This window comes from Sorex araneus, chromosome 1 (assembly GCF_027595985.1).
Source record: "Sorex araneus isolate mSorAra2 chromosome 1, mSorAra2.pri, whole genome shotgun sequence".
In the NCBI taxonomy this organism is placed as follows: domain Eukaryota; kingdom Metazoa; phylum Chordata; class Mammalia; order Eulipotyphla; family Soricidae; genus Sorex; species Sorex araneus.
Window position 1 is genome coordinate 448,963,294 of NC_073302.1, and position 13,015 is coordinate 448,976,308.

At 44.3% G+C, this 13,015-nt stretch overlaps 1 protein-coding gene across 1 annotated transcript; it reads left to right on the forward strand.

Moving 5' to 3' along the window:
- Positions 1 to 1,405: 1,405 nt before the first annotated feature.
- Positions 1,406 to 9,493, forward strand: LOC129406621 (GTPase IMAP family member 8-like). Its single transcript, XM_055144974.1, has 2 exons — positions 1,406 to 1,880; positions 6,626 to 9,493. The coding sequence occupies exons 1-2, from the start codon at positions 1,427 to 1,429 to the stop codon at positions 7,360 to 7,362; spliced, it is 1,191 nt and encodes a 396-aa protein (XP_055000949.1). The 5' UTR covers positions 1,406 to 1,426; the 3' UTR covers positions 7,363 to 9,493.
- Positions 9,494 to 13,015: the final 3,522 nt, after the last annotated feature.

Sequence of the window (13,015 nt, forward strand, 5' to 3'; positions counted from 1 at the left end):
GAAATTCTTCTCTCACATCATGGAAACTTGGAGGTAAGTTTTAAAGGCGGAAATGTCTTCATTTTAGAATGTTACACACAAAAGAAGTCATTAAGAGTGGAAAAGTGGGATTTTTTACATTCAGATTATAATTAGCAACACAACTGGCTTCTGAAGTTACATTAATTATCCTTCAAGATCCACAGTGTGAGGCATAAAACTTGATTGCTTTGATAACAGAATCCTAATGTTTCTTTTTAACAAATGGCTTATGAATGCTCTTGCAATCTAATCTTCCAAGAAAACGTAGTTTCCACTCTTCTTTTGTTCTACATACTTAGTGCAGTTCAGTTTGTTTATTCTTGGCCAATAGTTGTTTGGATCCCTTCTGAATGTAATTTCAAGCTGAGACAAAAACTTATTTATGCTAGCCGAAAGAGTTTGAGGACTGTTTGCGAGTATGTTCCTGGATGGAACACCATCAAAAATGATGATTGGATCGGCAAGGTCTGTGGACATGACCAAGTCATGCTCCACGCAAAGGTTGCTTTCCTTGCCTGTAGGATGACACGTTTGACAACTGGAGCAGCCCTTAGTCTCTGCGCAGAATCCAAATAGGCAGATGATTCCTCAATTAAATAGACATCAGCAGGTTTGCCCAGACACAGGGCTAGAAGCTACTTGCTGCAGTTCCCCACCAGACAATGTCTGGACCTCTTGATCAATGGTGTTTTCAATCTGCACAGGCTTTGTTACATCAGTTACAAATTGCAAATGAGTATAAGCGTCTGTGAGTTTTTTTCATGTAACAGCTGCCATGAACCAACACTGCCTGTTGTTTTGAAACTGATTTTCTGTGGCTTGTAACTGGGTACTCCTCCTGCATCAGGTTTAAGTTCTTCCGGCAAGCATTCTGATAAATACAGTGTTACCAGCATCACCATGATTTGAGAATCTGTAACCTTAACTGTAGAATTTCCCAGCATGCTCCATATCAAATGTAGTAATGGAATGAGAGAAATTAAAGGTTTGAGACTAGCAAAGGCCAAGCCTACTATGGTCATGTTTCTGGGCAATCTCACACTTTCTGCAGTGTGAGACAGGTGCATTTGCCTGTCACCCTTTCCCGGCTTCCACCTACTGGGTATCTTCTGACCAGGTCAGAGCTTTATGGGTTCACAGTCCTGCTATCACTGTCTATAAAAGTTGGCAGAAATGGGAATCAATCCCTGTCATCTCCACATTCATCTGCAAGCAGAGACTGAGTCTGCCCGTTTTGCCTACGGGGTCCGAGGAGATGCAGCTGCAGTCGGCCGGCAACGAGCTGGCCCCCGAGACATCAGAACTGAGGGTCCTGCTGGTGGGCAAGCACGGCGCGGGAAAAAGCACAGTCGGAAATCGCCTTCTGGGGGAGCAGGCCTTTGACAACGGATTCAGTGAAGAACCCATGACCACAAAATTTCAGTCTCAGAGTAGAGTCTGGGAAAATAGGAACATTTTGATCATCAATTCTCCAGACATCTCATCTCCAGATAGTTTTAAGGGGCGGTTTCAGAGAACCACAGGTGGGGGCCCCCATGTCATCCTGATGGTGATTCCCATCGGCTCATTTTCCAAGAAAGATGAAGATCTGCTGGAAACCCTTCGAAAAACTTTTGGAACCAAAGTCTTTGAGCACATGTTCATTCTCCTCACCAGGGAAGAAGATAGACATCAGAGTACAGAAATGTTAAAAGATAGAGATGATTCTCTCAATAGTCTCAAGAAGTGTAAAAATAAAAAATTCTCCAACTACAAAGCAGTGGGGGAGGAGGAACAGCAGCAGGTGGATCAGCTCCTGCAAGAACTCGTGATTCTGACGCAGCAGAATGCGAATAAGCCATGTGCCATGGTAAAGGAAGGTAAGTAACGCACAGAAAATCTTTCTACATTCTTTAAAAAGGAGCAGAAAATACATTTTTTTTGCTTTCTGGGTCACACCTGGCGATGCACAGGGGTTGCTCCTGGCTCTGCACTCAGGAATTACTCCTAGCGGTGCTCAGGGAACCATATGGGATGTTGGGAATTGAACCCGGGTCGGCCGCATGCAAGGCAAACGCCCTATCCGCTGTGCTATTGCTCCAGCCCCTCCTATTGTTTTCTTGAACTGAGTTCTCTCTCCCCATATGCCAGTCTCTCTCTCAATCTCTTATTCTCTCTCTCTGCCTCTCCGTTTATTACTCTCTGTGGAATCTCTTGTTTTTTTTCTCTGTCGGAGAGGGGAGGCAAATCTCTTGACTTGATAAGCTCAGGGATCTTGAACTCTCTCATGGGCAGAGTCACATGGCACTAGGTGGGCTTTGGAATCCGCGTCACTCTGTCATATCTACTGCTTAGGCAGGAGTCTCCAGATACTTCTCCCTATTGTTCTAACCACTCAGTCGGAGATTCTTTCAACTCAGCCTTACACATCCCTTTCCCTCATTCAGATGAGAATGTTTGAAGCAGAGGAGAAAGGGTTGCTGTTGGCTCGGGGTCTGAGACACATCTGTTTATTGACTTGTCATGTTCTGCATGGAGGGAGCCAGGCTCTGGGAGCCTCTTAAAGGAGGGACATGTGGGAAAGTGAGTAGAACCTTTGTGGAGAAAATACTACTTGCAGTGGGGTCCGGGGAATGTGTAGGGTATGGGGGCAGGTGTGGGAAGTTGGAAATGTGTCTGTTGGGACACTCAATTGGAATTTAAGTGCTGGATTGAGCACAGCATTTGTAGGGAACAAAAGGGACGATCTTTATGTAGATGGAGGTGTCACACTTCTTGATAATGGCAATGAGAGGGGATATCAATGATAGAGGGCGTTGAATGTCATCCTGAAGGTAGGAAGCAGAGACTAAATTAAAACAATTTTTAAAAAATTTTATTGAATCACTGTGAGATAGTTACAAGCTTTCATGTTTGGGTTACAATCTCACAATGATCAAACACATTCCTCCAGCAGTGCACATTCCCTACCACCAATATCCTGGGTATAATTCCCCTTTCCCTCCCTCCTCCTGCCTCTATGGCAGACAATATTCCCCATACTCTCTCTCTACTTTTGGGAATTATGGATTGCAATACAGACACTAACAGGTCATCATGTTTGGTCCATTATCTACTTTCGGCATGTATTTCCCATCCCAACTGGTTCCTCCAGCCATCATTTTCTTAATGATCCCTTCTCTATTCCATCTGCCTTCTCCGCTCTGCTCATGAAGCAGTCTTCCAGCTATGGGGAAATCCCCCTGGCCCTTGTACCTACTGTCCTTGGGTGTCAGCCTCATGTGAAAGCAGAGACTAAATTACATGACAAATATGGAGGTGTTAGAGGGTCAGTCTATTTCTTTTCATCCTCTAAACATAATTATGAGACTATAGGTTTAGGATAAGATATTTTAAAATTTCTCCTAGGTAGAAGTCTCTCCTTTATGTGTTGAGGTGGATATTCATCCCTTGGCAAAGGTTTTATGGCTGAGGAGATACATAAAAAGATCTAATGGATGGACAGGTCACAGTCTGTCTCAGACACGAAGACACAGGGACCCCTAACAAACATATTGTAAGATCTTTTCACCTGACATTTCATTAAGTGACATTTATTCTCCATCCACACATACAGAACCAAGGTAGTGGATTATCCTTTATTAAGATCATGAATGGCTTTTGATTCATCGTGAAGACACAATTAAACACAAGTTTAAATTTTAACTTAACATATTTTTAAACACAAGTTTTTTTAATTTAATAGTTTATTTTTAATTAGTGAGTCAACGTGAGGGTACAGTTACAGATTTATACATTTTTGTGCTCATGTTTCTCCCTTACAAAGTTTGATAATCCATCCCTTCACCAGTGCCCATTCTCCACCACCAGTAAACCCAACATCCCTCCCCCCCTCCCCAGTCCTGTCTCCCCCCACCCCACACTGCCACTATGGCAGGGTATTCCCTTTTGTTCACTCTTTCTGATTAGGTGTTGTGGTTTGCAATAAAGGTTAAACACAAGTTTTAAAGAAGTGCTCTTCTTGCCTTCCAAGTGGAGCTCAGGGGGCATGTGGCTTCTTTTAGAAATTCTTGACCAATAGGAAGGGCATGGTAGTGTCAAGTTCTTACTGTGCCAGGGACCCCAGTGGCCACCCTGGAAGTGCTCAGGGACCTCCAGGGCTGCATCAGGTAATGCCTGGTACTCAGAGGCAGTGTAGTTCTGGGGATGAAGGCCTGGCCAGGTATTTGCCCTCACCCGCCTGTTATCTCCTGGACCCCAAGTTGATTTAAATGAGAAATCATGCATGCTAGCATGATTCTGCTGAAGGAAGCATTAATCCTTCCACAGTCTGTGTAATTTACTTGCTTTTTAATAAAAATGTAAAGTTCAATAAAATAAGACAAAGTCACACGACAAACAGAAGACAAAGATAAAATATTAGACTGGAGCCAGATGAGTAGGACATGAATGAGAAAGCCAGAGCACTCACAGCGTGCTAAGAAGTCAGAGAAGATTCCAGAATAGAAGCAGAGGAGATTCAGTTCCCTGTCTGGCTTAGCACAGGACAGAGACTGGGTATCATGTCCTGCTTCTGAATTGATAAACATTATGACGTACAAGTCATTTCTATGTGTAGGGCTGGAGCTTCCAGGGGGAAGAGGGCTTGTGTGTTCTGAGCATCCTCTCATGTAATACGTGGCCTAACTGGGAAAGGTGTACTCAGGTCAACTACTTTTTCTTTTTTCTTTTATCCTTCCTTATTTGTTTATTTATTTATTTTCATTTTTAATTGAATCACTATGAGATGGTTACAAAGCTTTCATGATTGAGTTTCAGTCATTTAATGATTGAACACCCATCCCTCTACTGATGCACATTTTCCACCACCAATGTCCCCAGTGTTCCTCCCGCCACCCCCACCCCATCCCACCTCCTGCCTCCATGGCAGAGACCTTCCTTCTTACTCTCTCTCTACTTTTAGGCATTGTGGTTTGCAATACAGATACTGAGAGATCATTGTGTTTGGTACTTACTCTACTTTCAGCAAACATCTCCCTTCCTGAGTGACCCCTCCAACCATCATTGACTTAGTGATTCCTTCTCTATTCCAACTGCCTTCTCCCCCAGCACATGAGGCAGACCTCCAAATTGTGGAGTGATTCTCCTGGCCCTTGTCTCTAGTGTCCTTGGGTGTTAGTCTTATATTTTGTTATTTTATATTCCACAAATGAGTGCAGTTATTCTATGTCCGTCTCTCTCTTTCTGACTCATTTCACTTAGCAGGATACTCTCCATGTCTATCCACTTATAAGCAAATTTCATGACTTTATCTTTTATAATAGCTGCATAGTGCTTCATTGTGTAGATGTATCAAAGTTTTTTTTTAACCAGTCATCTGTTCTTGGGCATTTGGGCTGTTTCCAGATTCTGGCTATTGTGAACAGTGCTGCAATAAACATACAAGTGCAGATGTTATTTCTGTTGTTCTTTTTTGCACCCTAGGGATATATTCCCAGAAGTGGTATTTCTGGGTCATAGGGAAGCTCAATTTCTAGTTGTTTGAGGAATGTCCATATTGTTTTCCAGAAAAGCTGGACCAGTCAGCATACCCACCTACAATGAATGAGAGTCCCTTTCTCCCTGCATCTGTACCAGCACTGGTTGTTCTCATTCTTTTGGATGTGTGCCAGTTTCTGTGGTGTGAGATAATACCTCATTGTTGTTTTGATTTGCATCTCCCTGATGATTAGTGATGTAGAGCAATTTTTCATGTGCCTTTTGGCCATTTGTATTTATATTTTGAGGAAGTATCTCTTCATTTCTTCTCCCTATTTTTCTATGTGGTTGGAAGTTTTTTTTTAGAAAAGTTCTACCAGTGTGTTGTATATCCTGGATATTAACCCCTTATCTTATGGGTACTGGGTAAATAATTTTTCCCATTCCATGGGCTCTCTCTGTATCTTGGTCACTGTTTCTTTTGAGGTGCAGAAGCTTCTTAGTTTAATGTAATCCTATTTGTTTATGTTTGTTTCCACATGCTTGGTCAGTGGTGTGTCATCCTTGAAGATGCCTTGAGCTTCAATATCATGGAGGGTTCTGCCTACATTTTCTTCCATGTACCTTGTGGATTCAGGTCTGACACTGAGTTCTGTGTCAGTTAATCCATCTGGATTTGACTTTTGTGCTTGGTGTTAGACAGAGATCTGAGTTCATTTTTTTGTATGTAGTCCAGTTTTCCAGTTTTCCCAGCATCTCATGTTGAAGAGGCTTTTCTTGCTCCACTTCACATTTCTTGCTCCTTTATCAAAGATTAAATGATCATATGCTTGAGAGTCTGTGTCAGAATATTCAACTCTGCTCCATTGTTCTGCGGGTCTGCTCTATTCCAATACCATGCTGTTTTAATTACTACTGCTTTGTAGTACAGTTTGAAGTTGGGGAAGGTGATGCTGCCTGTCTTCTTTTCCCCAAGGACTGCTTTAGCTATTCGTGGGGGTTCATAGTTCCATATGAATTTCAGGAGTGTTTTGTTTATTCCTTTGAAAAATGTTATGGGTATCCTTATAGGGACAGCATTGAATCTGCATAATACTTTGAGGAGTTTGCTCAAATATTTTTTTCTTCTTCTTCTTCTTCTCTACAGATACCCTGAGCATTGTCCTTGTGGGGAGAGGCGGGACTGGGAAGAGCGCAACTGGAAACACCATCCTCAGGAGGACGGCGTTCCCCTCACATCTCAGTGCTCAGTCGGTTACCAAGACCTGCCAGAGCGGCAAGGAGAAGTGGGGGAAACAGGAAGTGGTGGTTGTGGACACGCCCTCTCTCCTCCTGGTACCCAACGACTCTGAGGGCCCATCCCAGCTAGTAGAGGAGGTCCAACGCTGTTCGTATTACTGTGAAGGGAACAAGATTCTCTTTGTCCTGGTGTTCCAGTTGGGAAGGTTCACTCAAGTGGATCAAAGTGTTTTGGTGCAGTTAGAGAAAATCTTTGGAGAGAAAGTTAAGGAATACACAATTGTGCTGTTCACCCGGAAGGAAGATCTAGGGGGTGATAGCATCGAAGATTACATTGAGAGTGTAGATTGCAATGCTCTTAGGAACACTGTTGAAGAGTGTGGAAGGCGATTTTGGGCCTTTAATAACAGGGAGTCAGGTGAATCTGGGGAAACCCAGGTGACAGCTCTGCTGACAATGGCCAATGAACTGATAAAGAGCCATAACGGGTTGGGATATTCTTTTACTTTGGATGAGATCATCCAGAGAATTAAAGACATGAGAAGTGTTCAGGAAAAGTCCAAAAACAAATCTCAGAAACAAGATTCAAGAAATAGGCCCAAAAAGACGGTCCCAAATATATTTGGTGAACGTTCTTACAAGTAAGCTCCTAAGCTCAAGAACTGGAAATTTCAATCCACTGAGCATGGCCAGGAGTGATCCCAGAGCATAGCCACGTGGGACTCCCTGACCATCCCACCCCCAATCAGTTACCAGGGGCTGGAGAGATCACCCAATGGGTTGGGCACATGTTTGTGGGTAGCAGGCAAGTTTCAATACCTGCCACCACGTGGTTTCTGGAGCATCCTGGAGTAGCTCCTGAGCATCATGTTTTTAGCCACCCAAAATAAAGTAACAAACAAACAAACAAAACGTGAAGTTCCCAAAGGTGTCTATCATAGCCAGGGCCTCTTTAATTTAGAGACCCTCAGGCTGGGGGCAGGCATGGTAGAATGTAGCGAAAGGAAGAAGGTCTATGACTTGGAGAGTTTGAGAGGCAGACACCCACTCCTCATCACCCTTCTGTTTGTTGGAGGGCTATAAATGAGCAGGCAGGGGCAGATAGTAGGGGGTCAGAAAGGAAGGAAGAAATAAGGTTGAAAAACCAGGAAAAATGTTTCGGAAACCAAGCTATATAGACCTATGTTTATATAACTGGAAAATCAGTCTTCTGTTTTTGACATTTAGGTTATACTCGTGTTGTTCGGGACTTACTCCTGGCTCTGTGCCTAGGGATCACTCTTGACGGTGCTCAGGTGACCATAGTGGTTTTGGGAATCAAACCCCAGGCAAGTGCCTGCATGTAAGGCAATTGCCTTACCCCCTGGACCATCTCTCCAGCCTTAAATTTTATTTTATTTTATTTTATTGCTTTTTTGGGTCACACCGGGCAATGCACAGGGGTTACTCCTGGCTCTGCACTCAGGAATCACCCCTGGCGGTGCTCAGGGGACCATATGGGATGCTGGGATTTGAACCTGGGTCGGCCGCGTGCAAGGCAAACGCCCTACCCGCTGTGCTATCTCTCCAGCCCCCTTAAATTTTAATTTTTCTTGCAGTTCAGGTAACAGTGATAATAGTGTTAGTTTTTACAGTTTTGATGTACAAAAGACCTCACCAATATCAAAGTGCCTAAGACCCTTCACCACTGTCCTTATGATATTTCTAGTCTCTTTCTCTCTCTTTCCCTGCTCACTCCACTGCTGGGTAATCTGTTTCATACCAGAGTTCAAGGGTTTGTCATCAGAGGCACAAGTCACAACAGTTATGTGGGCAGGTTGGAATCAGTAGACACCATGACCCAGTAGAGGTTGGCAAAGGGTCAAAGGACAAGATATTTACACATAACCAGGGGAAGCCATTTATAAATGCTTGAAAGTAGCCCACACCCAGCTAGGAGCTGAGAGTGACATCTGGAAGAAGCCTGACTCCCGTGGCCGTCCTACTACCCAGGGCTAGTGGCCACTGGCCTCGGGCAGGTGCATGGCCATGTTGCTCTTATGGCTGCTCCTCAGCCAGTGCTCTTCTCATTTCAAGACTAGGGAAGAGTGGAGTCCACCTGCCTTTTTTGGGTTAAGGACAAAGGAGTCTGTGAGTATTTGAAAGATTTTGTTGCTCATCACCACCATGAATAGACTAGGGAAAAAATCAGAATATGGTAAAATTGCCCAGATTAAATACATATGCAAAAAATTCTAAGTGCATGTCTAGGTCTTCTGGAAAAAAAATGAAATTTCTCCTCTACACTGTCTCTTTCATTTTTAAAAAATTCCTAAGAACCAGAAATTAGGTCACGACTTAGAGAACTCAAGTAATGACGTGTGGCCTCCTCAGGAGCTCATTTTCTCATGTAAGGGAGCCCAGGACGAGGTGGTCAAGGGCGGGTTGGCCCTGGGCTCCCAGCTCTGTCCTGTCTTCGTGCTGAAGGAGACTGCGTGGAGGGCTCCTCCAGGTGGGGTGTGGAAGAGGGAATCTTGGAATCTTCTCCCTTCCCAGGAGGAATGTCGGGTGTTTTCTGTGTGAACACTTTACACATGGCTTGAGGACAGGATCTGTGTCATCTGCTTCTTTCTGGGAGAATCTATCAAATTCCCTTCAAGATTAAACCAGTTGTAAGAACATGTAGTTCCACCATTAATACTTTTGTTCCTACATAACTCTTCATATGATGACTTCAGGGATGTATGTACAAATTCAGCTGAGTGAAGAAATAAAGAGATATGAAGCTCAGAGTTCATGTCTTCATGTTTCATTTTATTCATTTCAAAATGGTGCTGGTGCCCCTTCCCCTGCCCCTCCCCCCTCGATGACTTATGTGAAGCAGAGAGGGGAAAGATGCCACGTTCACTTCTTCAGACCCACTCCTGCCACCTCAGAACAAGCTGGGAAGTCCAGGACTGATAAAGTCTACGATGAGCCCCTGCATGTGATGGACTTCGAGTCCCACCAGCCCCACAGGGTAGCTCAAGCTACACCTGGCGTCCACTGGGTCTTCCAGTCACAAGAATTAATTCCCACCATCTGATTTCTCAGGGAGCCATGGCCTCAGTGTAGGAAAACATGGGGCTTGTCCTTTTAGCCTTGCCTTAGGGAACATAGTTTACCTTAAAGCAATGTCCTTTCTGTATGGACACAGGAAGACAATATTGTGCTTGTAACTTGGGAGTTGATTGACTCCAATAATATTTACTCCTGGGCATCTGCTTTTTTAACTCAGTTTCCCTCAGTTCCTAGCACCCCAAAAGCAGGATCCTGACAAGGGACAGGATGGATCCAGGGCAAGCAATGAGTTATGTGCTACCCTGGCATCGAAATGGGCCAGTCCAAAGCGCCACAATACTCAACTATAAGTTGAGAGCATGGTCATGGACAAATGCTGTCATGATCCAAAAGTAACAACGAGATTAGGACCCTGCTGGGGTTAGGAAGATTAACCTGGCCTGAGGACTGTGGTCTGAAATGTATAGTGAGATGTCCTCAGGAAGAACCAAACTTTATATCTCTTATTGTGCTCATACAGAATGACATTGCTAGAAATATTAGAAGTAGATTTACTATAACTATTTAAATAGATTACTAGCTCACACCCTGATACATCCTTGTTTGGAATCACACCCTTGAGTGGATCTCCTTAGATGAAATTTCCTTAGATGAGATTTTGTTAATCTCCTCAAGAAATGGTCTTACCCTTCTTTGTTGATTTGTTGATGTTAAACCCACCTTTGTGTCACCACCCTATGTAGTTTGCTATATAAACTAAGACTGTGGGGCACTGGAGGGGGAGAAAGAAGACAGGGGGGAGAAAGAAGACAGGAGATAGGGAAGAAAGAAGAAGGAGGCAGAAGAAGAAGAGGAAGAAGACAGAAGACGCAGAGAGACAGACACAGAGAGACAGACACAGAAAGACAGGCACAGAGAGACAGGCGCAGAGAGCACAGTGGCACACACATAAGCAGAGTACAAGGTGAAAGAAGTGAGAGCGAGCGGGGCAGAAAGGGGAATAGGGGAAGATCCAGAGAGAGATCGAGAACCGGGGGAGACTCAGAAGAAGCAGAGAGAGAGAACGAAATAAATTGATCCAGCAACCAGTTTGGCCTTCTTCCTTCCTTCACCTGGCTCATCATTGCCATCAACCTCCCCCGGGGTGGGGAAGTGGCATGAGACTACCGAACGTGGGCAGCGGGAGAGATAGAGCCTTGCTGGGCCTTCTTTTTTGTGTTTTAACACACCTCAGGGTGGGGTTAGGCATTGCTCTTTGCAGGAAAGGAAAGTCAGTTCTAGGCCTTAGCCAAGCTTGGCTTGGTCCTTTGCCTTCTCACAGAAAAGAATATCAGGAGGAGATGAGCACTAAAGTAAAAACAGATTTTATTTGGAGTTTTTTTAGGGAAGGGGAAGGAGGGAGAGAAAGGGAGAGAGAGTAATGCATTCAAGAGAGAACACGGGCTTCTCCAAGGCGGAGAGTGCCTCAGTGCATCTCAAGAGGGGAGATGCAGGTATGACATGTGCTTGGCCACAACATGTGAACACGGGCAGCATAAGCACATGTTTCCTGTGGAGAGCCTCCATGGAACCGTGCTTCGTGAACACCTGTTTCTTGTTGGTTGCACCGTGCTTCGTGAACAACACCTGATGGGGAATCAGGATGTCTTGTCACGCTCACAAGTTATGGCTGGTTTATCAGCTGCAGACACTTGAGGGCAAACAGGCAGGGAGAAGTATATAAGGGGGGAAGTCACCTAGCTAGTCGGTTCTCCCTCATGCGTCCCCTTTTCCTCCTTACTCCACGTCCCCGTTCCTGATTTCTTCTCTAACGCATGAGAAAGTTCCTGAATAAATCGCAGCCAAAAGGATCTCCGAGTTGCGTGTTTCTTTGCTGGACGAAGCGGCGCGCGACAGTTTCCTGTGTTCAAATTGGCGCTTATAGGGTTCTCCCCACCTGCCTCACATGGGGCTTTCTATGTAGGTAAGAGTCTGTTGCTAGGGTCGTTTTCGAGGGGGTAGAATTGGGAGCAGTTGATGATATTCTTTGAAATTTCTTTTTTTGTTGCAGTTTCTCTTAGAGCCAGGGGGGAGGGGGGTCCAGCCTTCTCTGGGTTTGTGTTGGTGCCAGACAAAGGTTTTATCAGGCATTAGATCTTGTATCCATGAGGTGGGTCCTGAAAGCCTTAGGGTTAGTGGTTATTACTTCCCAAGAATGTCATTGCCATGGGGCCCTTCCCTATCTACCTGTGACACAGCATGTGACCTGGAGAATGTACTATGTGTGCTTGAGAAGAATGTGTTCTGTTGCTATTGGGTAGAATTTCATATATAAAATTAATATAATTAATTGTATAAAATATATTAATATATTTTATAAATATAAGGGCTTTATGGATAGCACAGTGGGTAGGGTGTTTGCCTTGCACACGACTGACCCGGGTTCAATTCCTCCGTCCCTCTCGGAGAGTCCGGCAAACTCCCGAGAATATCCCACCCGCATGGCAGAGCCTGCCAAGCTCCCAATGTCATATTTGATACGCCAAAAACAGTAACAACAAGTCTCAAAGTGGAGATGTTACTGGTGCCCGCTCAAGCAAATTGATGAACAATGGGGGGACATTAATATATAAAATATATATCATGTGTTTCAAAACATTGAAACATACCTCATGCTAAATGTTCCTAGTATTTCTATGTTTCAATGTTTCTGCATTATTCGTTGTTTAGGTGACTTTGTTTCCAGGTTTGGAACCCCCCCCCCTCGCAGTTTGATGTACTGTTATCTCTTTGTCCCTTTGTTGTGAGGATAAATTTGGAGAAGTCTTTACTGACACCAGGCTGTCCTGTTGGCAGGAACAGCAGCCTCACAGCAGAACCACTGGCACTTTATTAGGAAAAACCTCATCCTGGTCCCCGAGCATTTTTGTAAGCACCTGCAAAACTTGTTCTGCCCACCAGCGTCCACATCCTCTTCAAGCGCTGCAAAGCAACCATTACAGAAGCGAGAAAAAGTAGATATAGCCGGAGTACATGAAGCAAACAATTAGTCACCTTTAACCATATCCCTTTGACACCCGCCCATTGTTCCTGTTTGCTATCCCTGACGGGCTTTCAGACCCTTGCAGCAAGTTCGGTGTATTTATGGAATGACGCAGTTAAGTCAGCTCAAACAAAATAAACTTTTAAAGAACGAAACTTCTAATTCCTCTTTTTCAGTCTCCCCTTTAACACCTTTTGATGTGTTAGTATTGTTTTAATGATTTGGTTGTTCCAGCAT

What these genes read in the sequence shown, in the direction of transcription:
- LOC129406621 (XM_055144974.1), top strand. Translation starts at nt 1,427, where the DNA reads ATGACCACAAAATTTCAGTCTCAGAGTAGAGTCTGGGAAAATAGGAAC. An exon ending in ATGTGCCATGGTAAAGGAAG is followed by an intron (nt 1,881 to 6,625) that starts GTAAGTAACGCA and finishes TCTTCTCTACAG; the next exon opens with ATACCCTGAGCATTGTCCTT.